This window comes from Orycteropus afer, unplaced genomic scaffold (assembly GCF_000298275.1).
Source record: "Orycteropus afer afer isolate SDZICR_OR568_19922 unplaced genomic scaffold, OryAfe1.0 scaffold00079, whole genome shotgun sequence".
Lineage (NCBI taxonomy): Eukaryota > Metazoa > Chordata > Mammalia > Tubulidentata > Orycteropodidae > Orycteropus > Orycteropus afer.
In genome coordinates this window covers 3,574,070-3,600,987 of record NW_006921666.1, presented here as the reverse complement: position 1 = coordinate 3,600,987, position 26,918 = coordinate 3,574,070, and the positions used below count along the sequence as shown (strand labels likewise).

The 26,918-nt window shown below is 39.8% G+C and overlaps 1 protein-coding gene across 1 annotated transcript in view; it reads right to left on the bottom strand.

Annotated features, from left to right (window-relative positions):
• SNW1 (SNW domain containing 1) overlaps window positions 1–26,061 on the bottom strand; it is a 39,728-nt gene extending 13,667 nt beyond the window's left edge. Inside the window, exons 1-6 of the mRNA XM_007941324.2 lie at window positions 26,048–26,061; window positions 20,495–20,648; window positions 15,694–15,855; window positions 2,211–2,306; window positions 2,013–2,119; window positions 967–1,071 (exon numbers count right to left, since the gene is read on the bottom strand). Of these exons, the coding sequence (XP_007939515.1) occupies window positions 967–1,071; window positions 2,013–2,119; window positions 2,211–2,306; window positions 15,694–15,855; window positions 20,495–20,648; window positions 26,048–26,061 (638 nt within the window). The remainder of the gene's footprint in view (window positions 1–966; window positions 1,072–2,012; window positions 2,120–2,210; window positions 2,307–15,693; window positions 15,856–20,494; window positions 20,649–26,047) is intronic.
• Window positions 26,062–26,918: the final 857 nt, after the last annotated feature.

Genomic DNA, 26,918 nt, shown 5'->3' with positions numbered 1-26,918 from the left:
GGAAAGAGACTGTGAGAGACTCTTGGCTGAGGGACGGTGGGCTGGGAGAGAGACTGAGAGTTCTTCCTGAACTTGAGTTGTAGACTGGTGCTTCCCTAATAAACCCTGTAATCTGTGAGTTCTGTGTGGCCACTGCAGTGAATTATCAAACCCAGGAGAGAGGTGGTGGGTGCTTTGGGAGAAACGGTTGGTGAAAGGGCTGGAGGGAGGCAGCATGTTTGGCCTTGCAGTAATAGGCCTTGGGTTACTGCTGTCTTCCTCTTGTGAGATTAGAGGAGGTCAGAACATGTGGCTTCCTCGCCGTTTTTGCAACTGTTAACCCATGGCCAACCATGTCATCGTCCACACCCACCCCACCTCCATAATATCATTATCATTTCAAAGAGTAATATACTTAAAAAAAAAAAAAAAGTTTTAATGACGTATAACTGACAATCAGATACTTAAAGTATACAATTTGGTAATTTTGACACATGTGCACACCTGTGAAACCATCAACACAATCAATATAATGAATATACCCATCCCCCCAGAAATTTCTGCATGCCTCTAGCTATCTCTCTTATTCCTCCCATCTCTTCTCTCTCCCCTCTCCTCCATTCTCACAGACAACCAGTCATCTACTGTCACTAGAGATTTGTTTGCATTTTCTAGGGTTTTATATAAGTAGAATCATACAGTATGTATTTATTTTTGTCTGGCTTCTTTCAGTCAGCATAATTATTTTGAGATTCAGCAGTTATTGTATTAATACTTTTAACTAATGTATTACTAGTTTATTGCTTTTTACTGCTCAGTAGTATTCCATTGTATAGATGTAGCACAAATTTTTTATCCATTTACTTGTTGATGGACATTAGGGTTATTTTTAATTTTTGGCTATTACAAATAAATCTGTTACAACTTTTGTCCTTTAATATCCTTTTCAATTAACAGTGGTTCATGCTCATGAAGCTACCTACTTACTTGAATCTTGGAGGTTCCATTGGATCTTTCTGCATTTCTACCATCCGAATAACCCTCTGTTTAGCTCCAGAGTTGAAAGCCACTCCTTGTTGAGATGGTGTGTACCTGAAGAATGGAGAAGAAACTAAAGGTATAAATAATTCAGTAGGTATATTTTCAATAGGTACTTTTCCTCTATTACAACCTCAAGATAGACTACATTTTCAATTCCTTTTACAAAGTATTAAGAGAAAAATGAAAAATATTTAGGCAGAGTAGATAATACTAGATTAACATTAGATCAGGGAACTAACAAATTATGAGTTAATAAGCAAAGTGTAAACTAAATCAGTATCAGTTTGCAAATAATCCATCTATGTCCATTTTCTCACCATAGAAGGCTTATGCTCAGTTTTACAGATAAGAGGTCTAAAAAACAGTACCTACTGTATTATTCAGTTGTAAAATAGAAAGAGAATAATGGTAGCAGTACTGCTAGCTCTCAATTTTCCCCTAATATCTATATGTGAATTATTCCTTTACACAAAGATTCAGTAGAGTGAAAACTCCTCAAAAATTAGAACATCATTTGGATGCCTATTATATATAAATGGAAAATAATAATTGTGAATTGGATCAAATATTACAATTATGAATTTCTAAAAACAAAAAATGTATTTTAAAAATAGCTAACATCTTATAAGTAGATATCTTAAAAATTCATCTGCTTTCAATTGTCTGCAGAAAGTTAATAGGGTTTGAGTCATTATTTAAGAAATGACATTGACAACTGTGATTAAGTAACCAAAGAAATCCAAACCCACTGCCACTGAGTTGATTCCGACTTATAGCGACCCCAGAGGACAGAGCAGAACTGCCCCACAGTGTTTCCAAAGCTGTAAATCTTTGCAGAAGCAGACTGCTTCACCTTTCTCCTGAGGTTCAAACCGCCAACACTTTGGTTAGGAGCCAAATGCTTTAACCACTATGTAAATAGGATAGTGAAATAATATCAGAACTCTCCCAGTATCAATCAGCTTGAAACTATGACTCAAGCATGTTCTTACCGGATATACTGAGCAGGAGCCAGTTTATCAGCTGCTCGAACTGGCATGGCTGCAGCAACCTTCTGTGATACAGACTTTTCTAAGGCTACTCGTGTCTTTTCTGTGATCTGAAACAAAAACCACATTGAGTGGTTTCTAAGTTGATAATGATATAAAAAAAATGATCTAAAATAATTATACAGATCAATTCCCAGTTACCTCTTTAATGGCTTCTTCATCTGGTCTTTGCAAGTCTGGGTCATCTGCATTCATAACTTCCTTGGGAACCAGGTCAGTGTACTTGCTATAAATGACCTAAAATGTTTAAATACAAGCAGGCTTAAGAAAAGCAGACAACGAGAGGAAGCAACCTCATTAAGTGATTTCACAAGTAGTTATGTCCTCTCAGCATACTTACAAATTTAGGACACTTAGATTTTTATTTCTTAAGGACACTCAGATTTTGTCTTTTAGATTTTAAAACCAAGGAAGCTTAAAATATCAACACAGATTGCTGCCTTGGCTATATGAGTTAATAATTTTCCCTTGACCCCATGCATTTAAATTATTTGATATCTTCTAATCAAGGCAGTATCCAAATAAATTGTGCCAACCAAGTATTATTCATCAGTGACCCCTATTTTCAAGGTTCACTGCGACTTGAAATTAATGATGATATAAAATGCCAATACTACCATTATTTTGGACTATAAACTCATCAGAATTTAAGTCAGGTTACCAAATAATTTCCAAATTCACTGGGCCTGGAAAATTTCACTGACCTCACTCTACTTACAATGTTGCTCTTTTCTGGCATCAATTCTATTCATAGGCTAAGAAAATGAGCATGTGCCACAGTTAAAAAAAACCCAGAACACTTTCTTCCATGAAAAAACAAATACGTTCTATATTGTTGTTGTTGTTATTTGCCGTGGAGTCGGCCCCAACTTATAGCAACCCCTCCTTGGGTTTCCGAGGGAGTATCACTATGGAAGTAGGATTGCCCAACCTTCCTTCCGAGGAGTGGCTGGTGGGTTTGAACCGCCAGCCTTCTGGTTAGCACTCAAATGCCTTAGGCACTATGCTAGCAGAGCTCCGTAGTGATAGTGCCTCAGAAACCCAAGGGCGGGTCGCTATGAGTCAGGTCCGACTAGATGGCAATTAACAACAACAACAACAGTAGTCCATTAAGTGTGCAATAGAATTATGAAAATGTTCAAAATACTGTGAGAATTACCAAAATGTGACACAGACATGAAATGAGCACATGCTACTGGAAAAAGGGCACCAACAGACTTGCTTGACACAGGGTTGCCACAAACTTTTATTTTTTAAAAAAAAGCAGAAAAAAAAAGTTTAATTTTTAGATGACATATTCCAGGTGTTTTTGTTTTGTTTCGTTTTTACACAGACCTTTAATTTGTTTGGGGGGGAAAAAAAAAAGAAGGCATTATCTACAAAGTACAAGAAAGCAAAGTGCAGTAAAATGAGATGTGCCTGTAGTCGTAAATAATTTTCCTTATATTCATTAAGTTGTCATTTCTTTGTATGTGTATCAAAGAATTGGCCTCAAGCAGCAAAGACTAGAAAGTTTATAATTTGTTACTCTCCAGTACTTCTTTTTTTCTTTAAAATTTGCCCCGTAAGCTTCTATTAAAGTATTTGGGAATTATAGATGGCATCGAAATAAGAAATGTGCTTTCCACCGCATAACGTGGATGAACTTGGAGGACATTATGCTGAGTGAAATAAGTCAGTCACAAAAGGACAAATATTGTATTAGTCCATTATTGTAAAAGTTAAGGAAAGGTTTATCTATTGGAGGACATTTGTTGGTTACCAGGGGTGAGAGGGGAGGGGAGGGAACGCTGCTAAATAGATAGAGATAAATACTGATTTGGGTGAAGAGAAGGGCAATATACCAAATGTGAGTGACCAATATGGCAGCATTGAGGATGAGAAAGACATAGAGAGGTATATAGGCAGTACAGACAACAAATATGAACCCTTTTGCATATACAGTACTGAGTTGTCAGTGAAAGCAAACATGGGTATATGGACGGATAGGTGAACAAGCTAAACAATTAGGTATGTCTAAATGGAGAGTGTATCCAAGATCATATATAGGGTTGGCAGACAATGGGCCTATAACTTCATGTGAATGATCAGAATTCCCAGGTGTATAGTAGAGCTGACAAGGGGCAAGGTTATGGTCATTACTTGGTCACAGCCAGCTACCCAGAGGGACCGAGTAGTTGATCCTGCGGGCTTGGGACCATAGTCACAGGGGACATCAAGCTCAATTGGCATAACATACTATACAAAACACTGTTCCATCTCCTACTTTGGTGAGTAGCGACTGGGATCTTAAAAGCTAGCAAGCTGCCATCTAGATGCAACAATGGGTCTCTCCTCGTCAAGAAGAAAGAAGAAAACCAAAATTAATGGAAACAATCAGTCCTAGCGACTGGTACACCATCCGATCTGCAACCTATACAACTATGAGACCAGAAGAACTAGATGGTGCCCAGCTACCACTACCATCCACTTGGAAGGGATGTAGAAGATCCTGCATAGAGAGGGACAACAATGTGGAACAAAACTCAAAATCATTTGGAGGCAAAAAAAAAAAAAAAAAAAAAAAGGTGGGGACCAGGTTTGCTGGTCCAATAGAGCCTGGTGGAACCACTGAGACTTTGGCCCCTAGCTGCCCTTCAGGTCTGGAATTGAACCCACAACTGTGGTTTCCAGCCAAACAAAGTACAGGCATGTGAGTTAAACATTTACCTCAAGTAGACACACGCCCTGGAGAGAGCAATCGTGGGAGAAGGAAGGGCTGCTTATGCACAGGGAGACAGCTCAGGGTGCAGAAGGGTATGGAGGGATGGACACTGGGAAGAGGTAACTATGGGGAGGAAGTGGGAGGGGAGCTGTTGCATTGTAAATTTTGGTCAATGACATGAGACAAAGTATATGTGAACTGCTGTATGAAAAGTGAATTTACTCTGTAAATTTTCTCCCAAAACAAAAAAAAATTAAAAAAAAAAAAAAATGTCTGTTTTCAAGGGCCTTCAGTGTCAGGGTCCCCTACGAGAAACCCTGTTGGAGGAGGCAGGAAGGAAGAGAAAGAAGGATGAAATAGAGAGCAGAGGGAGGAAATGGGACAAGTGCTGTTACATTGTGGGGAATGCAATCAGTGTCACAAAACAATGTGTATAAATTGTTGAATGGAAAACTAATTTGCTCTGATAACTTTTGCTCAAAGCAAAATAAAAGATAATAAGTAAGTAAAAGAAACCATGTTGGGCCTGGTAGAAATCAGATAGCAGGCCTAAATTTGGATAATATAAGTGTGTATATAATGTAAGAGCTCTGGTAGCATAGTGCCTAAGGCACTTGACTGCTAACCAGAAGGCTGGCGGTTCAAACCCACCAGCCACTCCTCGGAAGGAAGGTTGGGCAATCCTATTTCCGTAGTGATACTGCCTCGGAAACCCAAGGAGGGGTCGCTATGAATCAGGGCTGACTCGATGGCAAATAACAACAACAACATCACTATGGAAGTCTTTTACTGACAATTGTCACACAGTATTCCTTGAAACCGGTTAAAGGCAATGAATGTTAGTCTTAATTTCTCACTCTACCCCACAGAGCAAAAAAACACTTTATGGCCTCCATGACCTGATATCACCTGGCTTTGCCTCCTACTTAAATCTCCTCTTGTACCTCTCCCTCCCTCACGTCTTATGCTTCAATCACACTGGATTTTCTTGGTTTCTTAAACATGACATGCTATTCCCCAACTCTGTCCTTACAGTGTGTTGTTTCCAGTTCAAGTGACTCTTCAATTTCTGAGTCTCAGATCAAAGATCACACACTGGTAAGGCCTCTCCTGATTGGTGAGGACTTGCTACAGTAGCAATCTCCCCAGCCAATCATTCTGCATCACAGCACCCTGTTTACTGTCATTAAAGCACAGTATGAATTGTTTATTTTACTTATTATCTGTCTCCCCTTCTAAAATAATAATATTGATAATAAGAGCTACCATTTAATGAATACTTACTGTGTTCTACTGTTCTTTTGCTTTATAAATATTAACCACTTTCCGGGAGAAAGATGTGGCAGTCTGATTCCATAAAGGTTATGGCCTTGGAAACCCTATGGGGCAGTTCTACTCTCTCATATAGGGATGCAAAGAGTTGGAATTAACTTGATATCAATGGGTTTTTTTTTTTGTAAAAGAAGAAACAAATCAATCTTAGAAGAAAAACAACCAGAATATTCTTTAGAAGAGAGGATGGCAGAATGTTTACTTGTTTATTTTGGACACATCATCAGGAAAGACTAATTGCTAGAAAAGAACATCATGTGTGGTAATATAGAGGGCCAACAAAAATGAGGGACACCATCACATGAGGTGAAATGACACCAGAGTTACAACAGTGGACTCAAATCTATCAACAAACAAGATGATGATGAGAGACTGTTGTACATAAGGGAGCCATGAATAGGAGCCAATTCAAAGGCAACGAGCAGTATCACCCCTATGAGGTATGCACGATTATACCTGTATTACTGAGAAAGAATCTCTTGTTCATTAAAGTACCTCCAGTGCCTATAACAATGCCTGCTCCATAGGAGGTAGTCAAGCAATATTTTCGGCATGAATGTATGAATGAATAAATTTCAGAGATGCTTTATTCCATGCTAAAGATGCTTATATATTAGGCCCTGAAGAACATTTTGTGTAAGTTGTTGATTTCCCCAAAAAAATGATCTTACTGTACACTGAAATCTCTAGCTTGTCTTTTTCAGGAATGACAAATGTAGATGATTTAGCACAAAATACATACTATTCATATGTGAGCTATAGTGCCACCTTCCTTTAAGACTGTTCATTTTTAAAGGGGCTATAACACTCACTCCAATGAGAAGAGAAGAGTATTAAGGTCACACAGCTAGTAACTGACCTCATAAGACTTCTCTCCTTTCAGGATGGAAAAATCCACATCATCACAAGTTGAATATTATATACTACTCTAGAAAATAATACTAAGACTATGAAGAGTTAATCACTTTTACACAGAGATCATTACAGGAAGGGATTCTAAGTAAATGGCTCCCTGGCAGTCATACATGCTCAACACAGTCTCAATACTAATTTAGCATACCAGAGTCATTTGCTATTTCTTATTTGGGTATTCCAAAGTTAATAACCCTTTAAATGAGTATCAGTAAGATTCTAGCATCTCACAAGGCTGAGTGAAGGACATCTGAAGAGCAAGATTCTTCCATGGTAATTAACTACAAAACTCCAAATTTTTATTGCCTAAGAACCAAATGTGCTGAAAACACTCAGGATATCCCAGGAAGCAAAGGGCTTGGGGAGGGTTATCTGAAAAATACAATATGCATTTGAAGGTAACAGTAGCAAAAAAGAGCTTTGTGAAAAAGATAAAGCAATAACTCGTCTGTAAAACAAAAATTTTCCTTATTATTGAAAACTGGCAAAGAATTAGATGGACTAAAAGAATAAACCTGCCAATATATTTACGATTAGAAAAAACAGAACAGACTATCGTTAGGCTTAGCTAGTTTGTAACATCATACAAAGTAGTAACATACAATTAAATCTTGGGGCCAGTTTAAAGCTGTTGGTTTTTGGTGGGGAGGGGGTAGGGGACATCTTTTAGATAATATCCTATATGCAACATTCCCCAGGTAACTATCTCAGAAGGAAAAATGCATATACTAAGACCTTTTATTTCAAGATTTATCACTTAAGTAATAATTAAAAAAAAAAAAAAAGTCATTGAGTTCAAGATTTACTCCAAGAAACCTTTACCTTTCCAATTCTGTATCATCGATAAGTCCTACATATTGTTTTCATCTTTTATGTATAGATCTATCAATGGCCTTAGGCTTGCCCCAAAAAATTACCTCTTAGAATCTGCTTATTCTTCAACTCTCTTGTTCTTTTATTAGTAAAATTTCAGTGCAAACCCCCTGGTTTCTGAAGAACACCAGACCCCTCTGAAATAAATCACAAATCTTTGCAACACAGAACAAAGACAATAATAACCCAGTAGACTGTCTTCATCCTAGATTGAAGACTCTGCCTATCAGTCTTCAGAACGACAATTTTATCTGTCTCATTTTATACTGTTAGTTGTCAATTCCTATTTTTTCCTAACAACAGTGGTTTTCAAATAGGGTGTCACTGCCACCTCCAGTAGTGTCCGTCATCCCTAGTACACCCCCACCCCCGTCTTTGTAAGTGTATGAGGTTGCTTCTGTTTAAGATAATGAACAGGGCAAGGGGAAGCACTACTGGCATTTAATAGGTAGTACCAGATATGTTAAACATTGTAATGTTCAAGAACACCTAAACAATCAAAAAGTGAACCTAAGACAATGGCACATAGTGGGTAGTTAATGTCAAATTATTAAATGCATTCCAAGACTTCATACATCAGTCCATCCACTTTTAAAACCACCACCACCAAAAAGCTATATGAACCTGAGTGGTACCTCTATTAACAACTAGTTATGTTCAGTTCTAGTGGCTGAATTACAGATAAACATATAAAGCTTGTAAAATACAAATGAACAATGCTTTAAAGAACCAAATTGGCAAGAATACAGAAATTCAAAAATAAACAGCCCAGTTTTAATAGATTTACTCTATTTTCAACATAAAATAATAGCCAATACAGATGGTATTGACCGGAGTAAGAAAAAACTTCCCACCATTTCCTAAAATTAGATAAAATTCTTGTTTCCAGTCTTGACAAAAAGAGCTCTGGTGGCACAGTTGTTAAAGCATTCAGATACTAACCAAGGTGGTTTGAACCCACCAGCTGCTCTGCAAGAGAAAGATGTGGCAGTCTGCTTCTGTAAAGATTTATGGCTTTGGAAACTCTGTGGGGCAGTTCTATCCTATCCTATAGGGTTGCTTGAGTCAGAATCGTGAGTTTGGCTTAGTCTTGAAATATAATGCAAAATGGGCTAAGGCTGTATTCCATTCAAAATAACACAAACTGCCAGGACCAAATTATTGCCCTAAAATGCTGTTTTTTCCCTAACATATAGAAGAGGAGAGGCAGTATACCAATCAAAAATCCTGATTATCCCAAAGAAGGGTGCTGGAGTCCAGTGAAGGCCTGCATTGCACACAGAACTTTCAAGTACCTGTTCTACATGTACAGGGCCCTAATTTTCCTTTTGTAGTTGACTATGCTTCCTTATTGACTTCGAGAGAAGTAATTTTCTGCTACATTATGAAACTGCTATACTTCACCCAAAAAACACTGATGAATGTCCGTGTGTCAAGCTGTCAGGCAGTTAAGTTTTCCTCTCAGAGCAGGTGCTGAGAGGAAAAGACCAAGAAGACATAATCTTTGTCCTCAAAGAGTTTATAATCAAATGACACAGACAATGAGTAAACAGATAATTACAATGAAAGGTGACAACTACTATGATAAATATAGGGAGTAGAGAGAGGGACACAATCTAGCCAAGGATATTCAGGGAGAATGACTGGGAACAGTGAAGAGTGACTTGAGATTTGAAAGCAATAGAATTCAATCAGACAAAGGCAGAGGAGGAAACCCACAGGAAGTTTCCAAGGTTAAGAGAGAATATACCATATTAGGGGAACTGTAAATAGTTCCCTGTGACAGGTGTTTCTAGGGAATGCCTCAACGTTTTCTCTATTCTATCAACTGTTTGTAATTATTTTTTGCTGTAAATAAATAGAATGGTTTAAAACTGGACTATTTTATATTTAGATTACAGTATTTGGCCATAAGAGTTGAGCTTAGAAAGATAAGCAGGGTCTGACCATGCCATAAGATCTTGGTCCTTATCCTAAAGACCACAGGAAGCTATGGAAGTTTTAAGTGGTAGGCCCATAAGTGTAGTGTGCTTCCTGCAAAAGGGAGAGGAAGAGGAAAAAGAGAGGGGCGGGCAGGCAGGCAGACGCAGACACAGACACAGACACACACTGAATTAGGCACAGGTGAAATCGTTTTTCACACAGGCAAAAACATAGCAAGATGGGTTCAGACTCTGCTGTAGTAAATCAAACAAGAAATTATAAGAGCCTAAACTAAACAGCAGAGAAGGGACTATATTTGAGAAGTGTCAAGGAGATAAGATAGATTTATGGTGACTAAATAGACAGAGGATCTGAGGGAAACAAAAGAACTGGAATGATTTCTATCAAAGGAATTTTAGAGAACATACTAGTAGCAAACCTCACATTAGAAATCTGCATATCCTCTGACTCAGTAAGTCTTACTTCTAAGAATTTATTTTATACAAATACTCATGTGCAAAAAGATAGTTTGCATATGGATCTTGAATGCAGTATTGTTTGCAATACTAAAAAACTAGAAATCACAAATGATTTAAAACATTAGGGTGTGAGGGAAAACTGCCAAAATAAATAAATAAATAAAAATAAAAAATATTAGGGTGCAACACCACCATGGGAATTCCATTTAGAGTTTTAAAAAATAAAGTAGACTTATAGCTAGGGAGCTCTGGTAGCATAGTGCCTAAGCCACTTGACTGCTAACCAGAAGGCTGGCTGTTCAAACCCATCAGCAACTCCTCAGAAGGAAGGCTGGGCAATCTACTTCCGTAGTGATACTGCTTTGGAAACCCAAGGAGGGGTCGTTACGAGTCGTGTCCGACTCGAGGGCACATAACCACCACCTAACCACTAATAGCTAACAAAAATCTTCTAGACACATTGTTGAGTTAAAAAAGTAGGTCAAAGGCAATTATGGTTATTAAAATCCCATTTAGGTAAAAAAAATAAATAAAAAGATATAAATGCTTATATGTGTGTAGAAAGTGGCAACATATACACAAGTATCTATATCCATAGAAAAGGTTTAGGAAGATACACTGCTGGTGTGTGTGTGTGTAATGCCATCGAGTAGGAGCCGACTCATAGCAACCCCTCCTTGGGTTTCCGAGGCGGTATCAACGGAAGTAGATTGCCCAACCTTCCTTCCAAGGAGTGGCTGATGTATTTGAACTGTTACAACCACTATGGAAAGCAGTATGGTGATTCATTAAAAAGCTGCAATTAGAAACACCATTTGACCCAGCAACTCCATTACTAGGTATGTATCTTAAAGAAGTGAGAGCCAAGACAAGAACAGATATATGCACACCCATGTTCATCACAGCACTATTTATAATAGCCAAAAGAGGGAAACAACCTAGGTGCCCATCAACAGAAGAATGGATAACCAAACTATGGTACATACACACAATGGAATACTATGCAACCCTAAAGAATAACGTTGACTCTGCAAAACACCGCATAATATGGATGAACTTGGAGGACATTATGCTGAGTGAAATAAGTCAATGACAGAAGGACAAATATTTTATCAGTCCGTTATTGTAAAAAGTCAAGGAAAGGTTTATGTGTGGAAGGAAATTTTCTTTGTTGGTTATCAGGGGTGGGAGGGGAAGGAAAGGCACACTGTTAGATAGGTAGAAACAAGTATTGATTTGGGTGATGGCAATGTACCAAATGTTGAGTGATCAACACTGTGGCACTGAGGAAGAGGAAGACATAGAGAGGTACATGGGAGTTACAGACAGCAAAGATGAACCCTTTTGCACATACAGTACTGCGTTGTCAGTGAAGGCAAACATTGACCTACGGGTAGATAATGGGTGGACAAGCTGAATGATTAGGTATGTCTATGCCCACTACCATGTATACGGTTGGCAGACAATGTTTCTACAAGTGTATTTGTAAAGGGACAAGGCTGTAGTCACTTCTTGGCCACAGCCAGCTACCCAAAGTGAGCAAGTAGTTGGAACTGAAGCTTGGAACCATTGTCGCAGGAACATCAAGCTCAATTGGCATAATATACTACACAAAAACACTGCTACACATCCTACTTTGGCGAGTAGTGAATGGGATCTTAAAAGCTTGCAAGCAGGGGACATCAAGCTCAATTGGCATAACATACTATATAAAACAATGTTCTACCTCCTACTTTGGCAAGTAGCGACTGGGATATTAAAAGCTAGCAAGTTGCCATCTAGATGCAACGATGGGTCTCTCCTCATCCAGAGCAAAGAAGAATGAAGAAAACCAAAATTCATGGAAACAATTAGTCCTAGCGACTGGTACACCATCCGATCTGCAGCGTATACAACTGTGAGACAAGAAGAACTAGATGGTGCTTGGCTACCACTGTCATCCCCTTGGAAGGGGATCTGTGTAGTAGATCCTTGATAGAGAGGGAGAACAATGTGGAACAAAACTCAAAATCATTTGGAGAAAAAAAAAGAGGGGGGGGACCAGGTTTGTTGGTCTGATAGAACCTGGTGGAACCACTGAGACTATGGCCCCTAGCTGCCTTTCAGGTCTGGAACTGAACCCACACCTGTGGTTTCCAGCCAAACAGAAGACAGGCATATGAGTTGAACATTTACCTGAGGTAGACACACTCCTTGGAGAGAACAATCATTGAGAAACAATGGCTGCCTATACACAGGGAGACAGCTTAGGGAGCAGGAGTGCATGGAGGGATGGACACTGGGAATAGGTAACTATGGGGAGGAAGTGGGAGGGGAGCTGTTGCATTGTGGTAAACTGTGGTCAATGTCATGAGACAAAATATATGTAAACTGCTATATGGAAAGTGAATTTGCTCTGTAAATCTTCAACCAAATCACAATAATAAAAATTAAATTAAATTAAAAAAAGCTTGCAAGCAGCCATCCAGATGCAACGATGGGTCTCTCCTCGTCCAGAGCAAAGAATGAAGAAAACCAAAGATGCATGGGAACAACTAGTCCAAGTGACTGGTACACCATGTGATCCTCAGCCTATACAACTATAAGACCAGAAGAACTAGATGGTGTCCGGCTACCACTGTTAACCACTCGGAGGGGGATCTTGGAGATACTGGATAGAGAGGGAGAACAATGTAGAACAAACTCAAAATCATTTTAAAAAACAAAAAAAAGGGACCAGGTTTGCTGGTCTGATAGAGGCTGGTGGAACCACTGAGACTATGGCCCCTAGCTGCTCTTCAGGTCTGGAACTGAACCCACTCCTGGGGTTTCCAGCCAAACAAAAGGCAGGCATATGAGCTGAACATTTTTCATTAGGTAGATACATTCCTTGGAGAGATTAATCATGGGAAGACAGAAGGGCTGTGTATGCATAGGGAGACAGCTCAGGGGTCAGGAGTGCATGGGAGAGGACACAGGGAAGAGGTAACCATGGGGAGGAAGTGAGAGGGGAGCTGTTGCATTGTGGGAAATTTCAGTCAATGCCATGAGACAAAGTGTATGTGAGCTGCTGTATGCAAAATGAATTTGCTCTGTAAACTTTCACCCAAATCACAATAAAAATTTAAAAATTAAAAAAATAAAAAAAGATACACATCCTTGTATTAACAGTAGTGAAGTGGGAGAAACAGGCAAAACAATCGTATTTTTTGCATATAATGTGCACACATGCATAGTGCACATAAGAAATGAACTCAGTTCACTAAAACTATGTAACACATGTGTTACTTGCATAAAAATATAGTATATACTTATGTACTGCTTTTATCTTTTACCATAAGAATATATTACTTGTATAATTTAAAAACATGTATCAATAAAATACAAGGGAAAAAAGAATGATGCCCAGGTTTTTGGCACTGGCACTTAGGAAGATATCTAGATAGACCTGCCTTTGTAGATAGTAAGACATAAGGACCTAAATCCCAGGAGTGAAAATTGGGATACAGACATAGATCTGACAGTAATCAGCATGAATGCTAGTTAAAGCCATGGGAACAAATTAGATAATGTGTTATGATAAAATAGGTCTTAGATCTTTGCCAGGGAGCTATCTCAGCAGACTGGTTGAAGTAAGGCCATATTGCAGTGGACTGAGAAATGAAAGGGAGTTAAAAAGCAGAAAAGTCAAAAAAGAACTCTTACAAGAAGTTTGAATGTAATCAAACCAAAACCAAACTCAATGTCATTGATTCGATTCTTACTCACAGCAATGCCCATTGGGTTTCCAAGGCAGTCAATCTTTATGGAAGTAGACTGCTACATCTTCTTCCCACGGAGTGCCTGGTGGCTTTGAACCACCAACCTTCTGGTTAGCTAGTGAATGCCTTAGGCACCACACTACCAGAGCTCCTTACTTGAATGTAAAGTGAATGAAATTAAGTTGTTGCTAGAAGGTGGACAGGGAAAAAATATTTTTCAAAACATAGGAAAGGTAAGTATTTTAAAATGCTAACAGGAAGGAGCTAAAGGGGAAAGGAGGTAAAGAATAACAGATTCAGCTTGTAGGGAAAAAGGGAAGAGATGCCAGTTAGAGTACACATGGTCAGATCAGGCTTAGAAAGGAGGGATTTCCATCAGAGACAAAAGGAAAAGACAAAGTGTAGGTGGAAGGAAACTGACACATTTTCTTCCATTATATGCAAGCAGATAGGAGTCACTTGCTAAGACCGAGAGGGGACAGAAAGGATTAAGAGATCTTAGTGACACTAAAAAGGTTGGCAGAAGCACTGATGGAGCCCAGTTGAAAGTAGAGATACATATTCATGTGAATACATAATTGTTTTGCCCAGAAAGCTAAGAAGCCATGATGTGGAAGCAAACGATGGTGTGGTGCAGTGAATTACTTGGTATGGCTCTTCTAGTCTTTGTAACTCTCACCAAATGACTATGCAAATGTAAGGTGCCTGTGGCCCACCAAAGGGATTAGAAAACTTGGTAATAATGTAAATGAGTTACATGGTGCCCTTGTAGGGGTGGGACTGTGCAAATAAGGTGCACAGAACCTTAATGTGAGGATTGACCAGTTTTGCTATCTCACTAGAGTTAAAATGAGCCATCCCAGAGGTGGAAAAAGGGGATCTTACTACCATCAAGACAGAGAAGAGCCACGAGTGGAGTGCATCCTTGGAGCTGGAATCCTTGTGTTGAGGCACTGGCGATGGTGGCAGTGGCAGTAGCGGCAGCAGCAGCAGAACTGAGTGACTGATATGAGACAGAGCAACAGGCTTCCTGGTCTGGGAGTGAGAAAGCTAAGTGCCTCTGGGCAGGAGGCTTGCTGGAGGAGTGGGGTACATCTATTGGCAGAGCTAAAAGAGCTTTGTAACACTTGCCCAAGCAGGGCAGAGGCCAGGCCAAGAGGCCAAGGGCAAAAGAGAGGCATGCCTATGGGCATGGCTGAGGGGAGGCTGTCCTCATCAAAGAACTGTATCCTGAGCATTCCTGAATCTGAAGTAACCTGTTACCTCCCTAATAAACACCATAATCATGAGTATTGTCTGTAAGTTCTGTATGACCAGTACAACTGATTATCAAACACAGATCACAGCAGAACAGCAGAGAGTATGTGGGAGGGAGGGATGGTGTCAGAATTGGTAAAAAAAGGCTGGAGGGTGGTGGCATGTCTGGTCTGGCTTCTACCTCACAGGAACCAGCCTTGGGCTGTTGATGGTGATTCTGTCTCCCTCTCATGATCTTAGAGGTCAGAGGACACCAACCCCACTCCCTTTTTGCAGATGGGTTACTGATATTGCTAGTTAGGAGTATAAAATTAAAAGGTGTAGGGGACGGATTTATCATTTTCACACAATATTTCTGAATTCTTCACAAAATATTTATGGGGGGAAAATTATGAGACAATTACCTTATCTTTTGACTGTCCTTGTCGGGCAATTGCATCATACTTAATTTTTCCTTCAGCGTCCACCTGAATGGCCAGGGCATTGGAAATTTTTTTCTTTCGTCCCATATCCAGTGGATACTGGGCCACATGGATCTCTGGAAAAGCACCCCCATCTCCAAAATCCTACATATTTAAAAAAAAAAAAAAAAGGAAAGAATAGGAATATTTAATAGTAATTTGAGATTTAAGACACAGTTATTCAACAAATATTTATTGAGCCCTTATGCTAGATAATAGAGATATAACAATAAACAAAACAGAGGTCTCTGATATAGTGGAGTTTATATTTTAGTGAGCAAATATATAAACAAACACTGTATTTTCGGCTTGTGATTAATGCCACAAAGGTAATGCAGAAATTGGGGAAGAGAGGCTACTTTTGATACGGTCGTTGAGACAGCCTTTGTGAAGAGACAATTTGTGAACTAAGGCCTGAATGATGAGAAGCAGCCAGTCATGCCATGGTAGTTCAGTTTGTGTGTCAATTTGGCTGGTCCTGGTTGAGTGGCTGGGAAGCTGGTGGTAGTTATTCCCCATGATGAGACTGGTAATCAACTCCATGATGGGGTCTACCACAAGCAGCTGAGTAGCTGACTTTGGGATGTGGTCTGCTTCCTGTATATAGGGAGAAGCCTTGGGGATAGTCTCTAGCTTATGGCACGCTTGGATCTTGCTTGTAGTCAAGTCATTATTCAACAGCCTGCCATGCTCTGCCGATCCTGGGACTTACAATGGACTTGAATTAATGGCCTGCCTTGTTAGCCTCAGCAGCCAGTAGCTGCCTGAGTGAAGAGATGCCTCTAGCTTCAGTGGGCCGGGAGCAAGAGGCAGAGCTGAAGCCCAAGGCTGAGGAGCCTTCACACAGCCCCTAGAACTTGGCACTTTGAATTTGGACTTAAAGCCTCCAAATTGTAAGAGAATAAACTCCTGTTTGTTGAGGCCCTCCCACTTGTGGTATATTCCTGTCAGAGCAGCACTAGGTAACCAACACATGGGAAGATCGGGGGGAAGCACTGTCTAGGCAGATCCAACAGGAGTGTGAAGGTTGTGTGGCAAAAACGAATTTTGCACGTTCTAGGGAGAGTGTCCAGGGGAGCTGGAGCTCACTGAAGACAGAGGAACTGACACAGAGTTGCATGGATAGACAGGTACCAGATCATGAAAAGGCTTTGAGAATCTGAATTTTATACATATGGTAGGAAGAAAATTAAACAAAATGTTTAAAAGAGGGCAAATATTTAATATACACATTTTTCTTAGTGATGGTAAGTCCAAGTATAGTTAGGGTAGAAATGTAAAGAATTTTTCTTAGAATCAGATTTTAATAACATGAAATCATGTACTCACTGTTAAAATGAAAAGCAAATGAATAGAGTAGGAAGGACTTAGGAATGTGCTTATCCACATTTCCATTATAAATATAATTAGTGATTATAAACAAGTATTCAGAAAAGTGCTAAGACTTCTAAAGTAGAAGAAGCTAAATAAAGTCTTTCAATGAAGTTTAAATACTACAAAAAAGGTAGATTACCAAACATGAATATCAAGTATACTTTTTATATGGCTGTATTAAATTTACTAATATTTGCTTGTTGCTGTTTGTGTGGAGTCAATTCTGACTCACAGTGACCCTATAGAACAGTGTAGAACTGTTCCATTGGGTTTCTCAGGCTATAATCTTTATGGAAGCAGACTGCCAGGTATTTTCTCCTGCAGAGCTGATGAGTTTGAACCACCGACCTTTCCATTAGCAGCCAAGTGCTTAACCACTGTGCCAGTACCTTGTAATTTGCAATATGACCTTATTTAATCCTTAAAAATTTCCAAGAGCCTCAGTTTTTCATGCTGAAAATACTGAGCTTTAGAAAGTTTAAGTGATTTTCTCAAAGTCTTGCAGGTTGCACATGTAGGACTTGAACCCAAGTCTTTTGGCTCCAAAATTATGGGTTCTTTTCCTAACCTGTGCTACCTTTCTTTCAGTTCAAAAAAGCCAAATCCAACTACTAAGCAATAAGAAAACCATTACTCATTTAGAAGGAGTTTGAGAAAAAAAATTTATTATGAAAATATATACTTTTATAAGACCTCCTTCTTAAAGCAGTATTTTGTTAAATCCAGGATATATGGTGCAACACACTTACTTGCTAAAGACAGATTTGAAACAGACTAAAGCCGAGAGTAAATTTGCTTGTAAATTAGGCAAAAATCATTGAACCACTGTCATAATAGACACCACCTATACCCAGGCCAACAATGTGACATGCTTAGATTTGCTAGCATTCTCCAACTATAACAAGTACTTCAGAAGCATAGTTGTGGCACTGAACAGTCATTAAGCCTGCCAGAGAATCATAGCTCTAATTTTGAAAACTAGAACAAAATGCCTTCTTTAACAAACATTCACTCCCCTCAAGAAGCAATTAGATTAGCTGGCCATTTGGGTTTGATTTTCACATAAACTGTTCTGTTCCACCAGGACATATGAAACCTTCAATAGTCAAGTGAGATTTTAAAACACCTAACAGTAAGTGATCATCACCAGGCTGAAATGGAAGCAAGGATGAGATTCCCATTGTATGTAAAACGAAGCTTGCTGCTCCCAGTATGCAATCTACACACAAAGACTATCTGCCATTCCTCAAAAGAGACACTCTGCTCCTTCATGAGATGATGCCAATCACTAGCTTTCTGCCTCAGATAAGATGATATTATAACCTCTTTCGTGATCTTTTATTTTTATCTGCTTCTCACAAATTATATGATCAGGAAAAATGAAACAAAACAAAACACCCTTAAAAATTCTAAGAAGACTGGGCTTCACATACTAGAGTTACTAAGGACTAGGGCAACTGAAGGAAGAAAGTAAGAAAGAAAAAAACAAAACAAAACAAGAAAGTACATTAAAACTCAGTATGATCTAGTCAGCTGGTCATCTTCTAGGGTCTATAAAGTGTACAGGAGTGTCTGAGAAGGTCTTGTCGTGGTGTTCTAAGCAACAAGTTTCAATCCAGTAAATACTTCACCATATTCAACACTTGGACCCATAAAAGCTAAGGGCATGAGCCCTTCACATTTATAAAGTAATAATCATAATCATACAAATGAAAATAACTGGGTGTAAAAATGAGTAGGGTAAGTATTTAAAATTTCTAATAAGGCCAGGACCTTCCTTGGGATGTGGAGGAAGAAAATTAGCAGGTATCAAAATGGATACTGGGAAAGGGAGAGGCTTGATGAAAGAGGAGCTCTAGAGGAGGCAAAATATTTAAGTCTTGGAAGTCTGCTTTTCTCCCTAGATAAGATCATCAAGCTTGGGAAAGCTGCTCTGGAATTAGGGAAAGGAATATGTATTGAACTGACGATTTCAGCACACAATCCCAAGTAGTCAGAAGGATAGGCACTGCCAAGGAAGATTGTTTTTTTGGAACTAGAGAAATAAGAATCATTCTCAGTCCATCTTTTCCTTATCCCATTAAATCAACCATCAAATTCCCTTCTACCCCTAAAAATTAGTATTATCACCTGTAGATCAGGCATGTATTAACGTTCTCAAATTGAAGATATGAAAACAGGCTATGAGAGGTGTTCTGGTTACCTAGTGCTGCTCTGACCAGAAATATACCACAAATGGGATGGCCTTAACAAACAGGAGCTTATTCTCTTACAATTTGGAGACTTTAAGTCCAAGTTCAAAATGCCAGGCTCTAGGGGCTGGATGAAAGCCCCTCAACCGTGGGGTCCAGCTCTGCCTCCTGCTCCCGGCCCACTGGAGCCAAAGGCATTTCTTCACTCAAGACAGCTCCTGAGGCTGAGAAGCCCCAAGGTTGACAAGTAAAAAAGGCACAGTCCCAGCATTACCAAACCCACATGGCAAGCCATTAACTTAAATCCATTTTAAGTCCCAAGGTCGGCAGAGCATAGCACGCTGCTGAACAACTACACGGCTACATACAGGGTCCAAGTGTGCCATAGGCTAGAGACCATTCTCAAAGCTTCTCCTTATATACAGGAAGCAGACCACATACCCAAAGGCAGCTACTCAGCTGCTCATACTATATTCCACCATGGAGCTGATTACCAGTCTCATCATGGGGAATACTACATTCAGCTGCCCAGCCACTCAATCAGGCCTAGCCAAGCTGACACATAAACATAACCATCACAAGAGGTAAGGATCTGCCCAGACGCATACAACTAGTAAGCAGCACAGCTATGATGCAAAACCAGTTTTGTTTTTTTTTTTAATTCTTCATCAGTGTTCCTTCCCTATACATAAGGAGAAAGAAATCAGAAAAGGAAACACTGTAGTAGTTTTACCTGGAGGAGTTTGTCATTTCAGGATGATGTGACTGTGTGTATAAGCTGGGGAAGGGGACCGGGATAGAACATGAAATCTACTTTCCTCACACTATTTTTTTCCCTCTTATTTTACTATACCCTCTAATACCTAGATACATAAAGGGATTGTTAGTTTCCTCTGTATAAATAGAACAGTCTGGCACACGAAGAGGCACAAACTGGCACATTCTTTAGTGATCACAGTTCATGACAACTTTTAAGTATTATAAATGTTAGTGATACTCTAAAGTATCACAGAGAAAAGAAATCTTCTGAGAGGACTATACATTGAGAGCTCACAACCAGAAATTCCATCATATTGACATTAATTAGCAAAGATTTAAGGGTTTAAATTTATTTTATAATGGCTCTACAAGAAATTTCAGTGCAACTTAATAAAGACAACGTGAAGATCCGTATTTACCTCTAATAAGCGAGGTATCCAGCCTTTTCGGTACCCGTATGGGGGAGGTTCTCTTCTAGAGGAGACCAGTGAGGTCTGCCGTGACCTCTGGGATCTTGCCTTTTCTTCAGCCTCAAGCTGGTCCTGAGAGAGCTGAGTTGGTGCAGGTAAAAAGCTGTAAGGGAAAATAATAAAAGTTAGAATTTAAAAGCAAAAATACATTTAATTTGGTTACTGCAATTTTTGGCATCAAAGGAGCCCTGATAGCAAAACAGTTAACAGCTTGGCTCCTAACAGAAGGTTTGGCTTGGCAGTTTTAACTACCCAGTATCTTCCTGGGATAAAGACCTGGCAATCCACTTCCATAAAGATTATAGCCAAGAAAACCTATGTTGTTGTTGTTGTTGTAATGTGCTGTCGAGTCGGACCCAACTCATAGCGACCCCTCCTTGGGTTTCCGAGGTGGTTATCACTATGGAAGTAGATTGCCCAAAGAAAACCTAGTGTTGTTGTTGTTGTTATGTGCTGTCGAGTTGGCCCTGACTCATAGCAACCCCTCCTTGGGTTTCCGAGGCAGTATCACTACAGAAGTAGGGTTGCCCAACCTTCCTTCTGAGGAGTGGCTGGTGGGTTTGAACCGCCAGCCTTCTGGTAGGGTAGTTCTATTCCATCACATAGGGTCGCTATGAATCACAATTGGCTTTATGGCACTCAACAACAATTTGGTCACGAGAAACAATTTTTCCTATAATACAACCACTCCTCACTTATCAACAATTAGGTTCCAAAGACCAGATCACTTCTGGAAAACTGTTATGTGAAAATGGAGAAGATCCATACATGACTGCCAGATCTCATCATTACATAACTACCAAACCACTGAGAATCATGGTCCAGCAAAACTGACACGTAACCTTAACCATCACAGCCAATGCTACTCCTGCCTGGCACCTTGGTGTTCATTACTGCCAAATGTACATCCTTAATACACAAAATAATCAGATAGGAGATATTTTACTGACTTAGGGTAGTATTCAGTATCAGTCATTTTATTATATCTGGAAAGAAAGAAGTACAGTGAAAATTATGTGTAGGGGAGCAGGCATATGTCTAGAATCAAGAATTAACACACAATTCACATAACAGACAAACTATTGAGCTTTTATGTTTCCAAATTTCTCTCCTTTTTATAAGCAAATAAGCATTCTCAATTATCCAGGGGCCACTGTCCAGTACATAGTTTTCTTAGTATCCTTACTTATATTCCTTATTTTTATCTATTTGACTCTTCGACTCCTTACTTTCAACTACTTTAGTGTCAACACAAAAGAACAAGGATTAGGGGTGAATGTAAAAATAATGAAGTAGATAAAAGAAAGAAAATACAAGTTGCATGTATAAGTGTTTTGTCCCAAGGGTATCTATCTAGTTCAGAATGCAATTTAAAACTTAAGGGTTCAAAGCAACAAAGAAGAAGTCCTAAAGAATTAAGATATTATTCTTTTATCAAAATAGCCTTTCCACTAAACAGTTTCTGACAATTTTTAAGTATTATAAATGTTATTATAGCAATACTCCAAAGTATCACAAGAGGGTTTCAGTAGATGAATATGTTTAATTGTAAAAAATAATTTAGATTCTTTTATGATTCTTGGGTAGTAAGCATATTTGATTAAGCACTACTAATAGCAGTGTGTAGGAGCTCTGGTAGCATAGTGGCTAAGGCACTTGACTGCTAACCAGAAGGCTGGCGGTTCAAATCCACCAGCCACTCCTCGGAAGGAAGATGGGGCAATCTATTTCCGTAGTGATACTGCCTCGGAAACCCAAGGAGAGGACGCTATGAATCGGGCTCGACTCGACGGCACATAACAACAACAACAACAACAGCAGTGTAGTGCTTATTCATTTATTCAAACATATTTAAGGATCACTTAGGTACAGGAACCATGCTGGTAGGCGATGAAACTATAACATTGAGAAAGACAACTGATAGTCTTTTAGAGAAGACAATCAAATCATAGAAATCCATACATATGAATTATATTAAATGATAAGCTAATAAGTGCTATTAGAGTATACATCAGAGCGCAAATTATATGCCACTTATAAACCTGGATAAGTTCCTTACCTTTCTGAACCTCAGTTTTTCATCTGTTACGACAGATCATGAGTGCCTACCTCACAGGGTTGTTATAAGCATTAAATGAGAAAATTCATGAACTAGTTGGCACAGTGTCTAGATACTGTTCAATACACGTTTCATAAACATCTGATTATATGAAGCTGTCCTGTGACTCCCCTAGTTTAAGTTAGCTATCTCCATGTATTCTCCCATAAGATCCTCTTTTCATACCACTCTGTCTGTAACATCTGTCTTACTGTATTGCAATCACCTATTCACTTACATATTCATCTCTCACTAGACTGGGAGCAACAGCTTGAGGGGCAGGAATCATGCCTTCTGCTTCTTCCATCTTTAAATCCCCATGCATTGTCTGACTTATAGCAGGGGCTCCTTAAATGTTTGGGGAGAAACAAATTCACATTAAACCTCAAATTCACCATCCTTACTGCCTTTTCTTAAACTAACGTCCTTGTTTTTCCTTAAGCCACCTCAGGATCCTTACATATGCTATCCCTATGCCACAAATTATTCGATTTATCAACAACTTTTCCTATAATGTTTTTATAGACAACTCTTCCCAAAAATCTTTTCATGGCTTGCTTCTTAGTATTTATGTCTATGCTCAATTACACCTTCTTAGAACTGTCTTCTTACCACCCTGTCTAAAAAAGCTCCTCCCTTGAGTCACTCTCTACCCCCTTTATCTTTCTTTACTTTATTCCTAGCACTTATTATCTGATTGCATTATTGATTTGTTTACTCATCCATAGTGAGTCTCCCTTACTAGAATGTAAGCTTCATCAGGATAGGAAGTTTGCCTGATTCAATGCTATAAAACCAGCACTAGAATACACTAGATTACTGCCTGGCACATGGTAGGCCTTTAAGAAACATATACTAAGTAATTGAATGAATGAATAAATAAATAAATGGAGTCAAAAGTCTGCTTCTTAGCAAACTTATTTTTAGTAAAACCTATATAGATAATACATAAGGATACAAACCTAAAGAGCTACAAAGAAACCAAAATATTTACTTTTGTTCCATCTTTTCTTTTTCTCTACCTTCTTTTGGAAGAACAGATCATAAAAATGATTAAAAAGCAGGCGGCCTGCCAGAGAAGCAAACTGCTTTGACAGGTAACAGAGCCTGGATTACCAAATCAGATTATACTTTAGATTTCCAGAGAGTCTCAACTTTGTTGTTCCCTGAAAAAGATGACACTTCCACAAAAGTGAACATTCCCAGGGGGAGATAAGAGGCTGGCTTTCAGATAATCATAGATAAAACAGACCGCTGGTTATGTGCAGTGAATCTATTAGCTCTCATCTGGAGACAATGTAAACCCCTAGAGGACATCTGGTAACATAGTGCCTAAGGCACTAGACTGCTAGCCAGAAGGCTGGCGGTTCAAACCCACGAGCCACTCCTCGGAAGGAAACCTGGGCAATCTACTTCCGTAGTGATACTGCCTCAGAAACCCAAGGAGGGGTCGCTATGAGTGGGGTCCGACTAGACGGCACATAACAACAACAACAGGGGACATCTAGCAATGTCTAGAGATACTTTTGATTGTCAAGACTTTGTGGAGGAAGGAGGTGCCACTGACATCTGGTAGACAGAAGGATGCTGTTAAACATCCTGCCATGCACAAAGAGCCCCACACAATGAATGACCCAGTCCAAAATGTCAACAGCACCATTAAAGCATATTATATGCAAGTGATATTATTCTCTGTATAACTTCAAACACTGAAACACAGAAATAGAAATCAGTTAGACTCGAAACCTCTAGTATTAGTAACACATCACTGATGACACCAAAACTAAGGTATCAGTATGTCAAGACCTTGCTGTCAAAATTCCTTGGTAAATACTGGAAATAATATAAATAAACCTCACCAGTAAACTTGAGACTATCTCTGAAAATCAAGTTAGCTAAAACTAATTTGTTAAAAAAAAAAAAAGGAGCCAGGGTGCAATGGTAAGCACTCTGCTGCTGACTGAAAGGTTAAGTGGTTTGAATCCACGAGTGGATCTGTGGGAGAAAGACCTGGCAATCTGCTGCCATAAAGATTAGAGCCTGGGAAACGCTATGGGATAGTTCTCTGTCACATGGGATCACTCTAAGTTGGAATCGACTCGATGGCACACTATAATTCAAACAAATCAAAAAGCTATGTAGTCCCCAAGAAAAACCATTTAAACATTACATTGGGTCACTGCAATAAACACACAATACCTATCACATCTCGGGCATTTTTCCTGTGCATCCAATTCCACCTTTTCCACAAACCCTTCTCTCATAAATCTACCAGCCTCTATCACAGCGCCTTGCACTCAACTGCCTGTAACATTTACTGAAGGAAACTCTCCAGTCCATACAGCTCATTCCATCCAAGTCTTTTTGCACTAATTTTATGGTTTTTGCTGTTTTTCAACTGTTCATATTTGTATGCCTTGCTCCTCATTGCCTATGCATCGGAACACAGATTTCCTTCTGTATACACCACAACCCCTTGAAGAGCACAATTTTCTGATTAAAATATTTTTCGAATAGTAATTGTCATCTGTCAGGACAAATACGTGTGAGGAGAATAAGCTGTGTTAAGGGAAGTCAAGCAGACGTCCGACAATGATTACTTTGTTTACAGGCTTCTTTGACACCAGATTTTTTCTGTTGCGTTCCCATGGAAAAGTTTTTCTACTTCAATGGGGCAGGCAAGGTCGCTAACTAGTGGGATCTCCCACTTACAGAATCTTTTTCTCAAAGGCGGGGACTTTTTACATACGGTTACCAAGGCAACCGGGAACAGCAAAAATCGGAAGTGGTTCCATCTAGGGAAGAAATTCTAAGGTCTAAAGTTAAAGCGGGGAGCTGCGACGCATATTAGTACAGAGCGACCACGGCTTATGCTAGTTTAAAATCCCTATTCACTTCCGGGCCTCCTTCATTAGCAGGAGTACTCATTTCGGGAAACGCAATGGACAGAACCGATAGAGACCTCGTCAGGAACCCGCCTGACGGCCGCGCATTCGGTTCCCGCCGGCTTCACTCCGCCGAAACAAATAAGCCACTGCCCTGCCCACATTCCCATCTCTTCCACCCAAGCCGCCGGCCTGAGGTGGCGCTCTCCACATCCACTGGGCTGCTTGAGTGAAACACACGTGAGACTCCTCAGCATCTGGGACCAACTAACTATTCGCCACGCCACGGCTTTGGCTTCAGTGAGGGGGCGATCTTAACCTGGGAAGACACTCAGGAAAGACCCCAGCCTCAGCGAGGCCTAGTCGTCGCGGCGGCTGGCAGGAGGACCTATCTATGGTCTTGGCCCACATTGCTCTCTTCTCCAGGCCAGTTCCTCGCCTGGAAAGTGTGACTAGGGAAATGAAAAAGAAAGGTATTCTCAGACCCTTCCGTATCGAGGACCCTAAGTAACAACCCACCTGGTGAGCGCCATCTTCTTCCGCTTCTTCCAGCACTAGCCACAGCACCGCGGGGAGGTTCTTTCCCGGTGACGAGGTGCAGGGGAAAGGAAGAAGCACGTAATGCGCAGCCGCTTTCTCGAAAGGCCTTCTGGGATTTGTAGTTCTTTGGCCAGGGGTATAATTCGGTTGTACTCTAACCAGTCTGATTAGAGTTAAGGCTTAACTGTCTACTCTCTGATATCGTAGGGCGTTCCCTAAGCAAAATAACAAAGTTAGAGGAAGGTGCCTTTTAGTTGCTTTTTTTTTTTCTTTATTCAGTCCCTTTTCCCTGGTGTAACCCGTTGCCATTGTGTCCATTCGGACTCACACGAATCCTATAGGACTGAGTAAGACTGTTCCGTATTGTTTCCTAGTAGGAAAGGAGCCCTACTGGCATAGTGGTGAAGTGCTAGCCTGCAAATTGAAAGTCAACTTCAGTAAAGATTACAGCCTTGAGAGCTCTATGGGGCACTTCTGTTCTGGCTTATAGGGTCAGGAGGCCACAGCAGTGGGTTTAGTTTATTGGTTTAGTAATCTTTTTTTTTTATTTTTTAATTGTGATTTGGGTGAAAATTTACAGAGCAAATTCACTTTCCATACAGCAGTTCACATACACTTTGTCTCATGACATTCACCACAATTTACCAAAATTCAACAGCTCCCCTCATACTTCCTCCAGATAGTTACCTCTTCCCTGTGTCCACCCTCCATACACTTATGATCCCTGAGCTGTTTCCCTGTACATAAGCAGCCCTTCTTTCTCCCATGATTGTTCTCTCCAAGGAATGTATCTACCTCAGGTAAATGTTCAACTCATATGCCTATCTATTGTTTGGCTGGAAGCCACAGG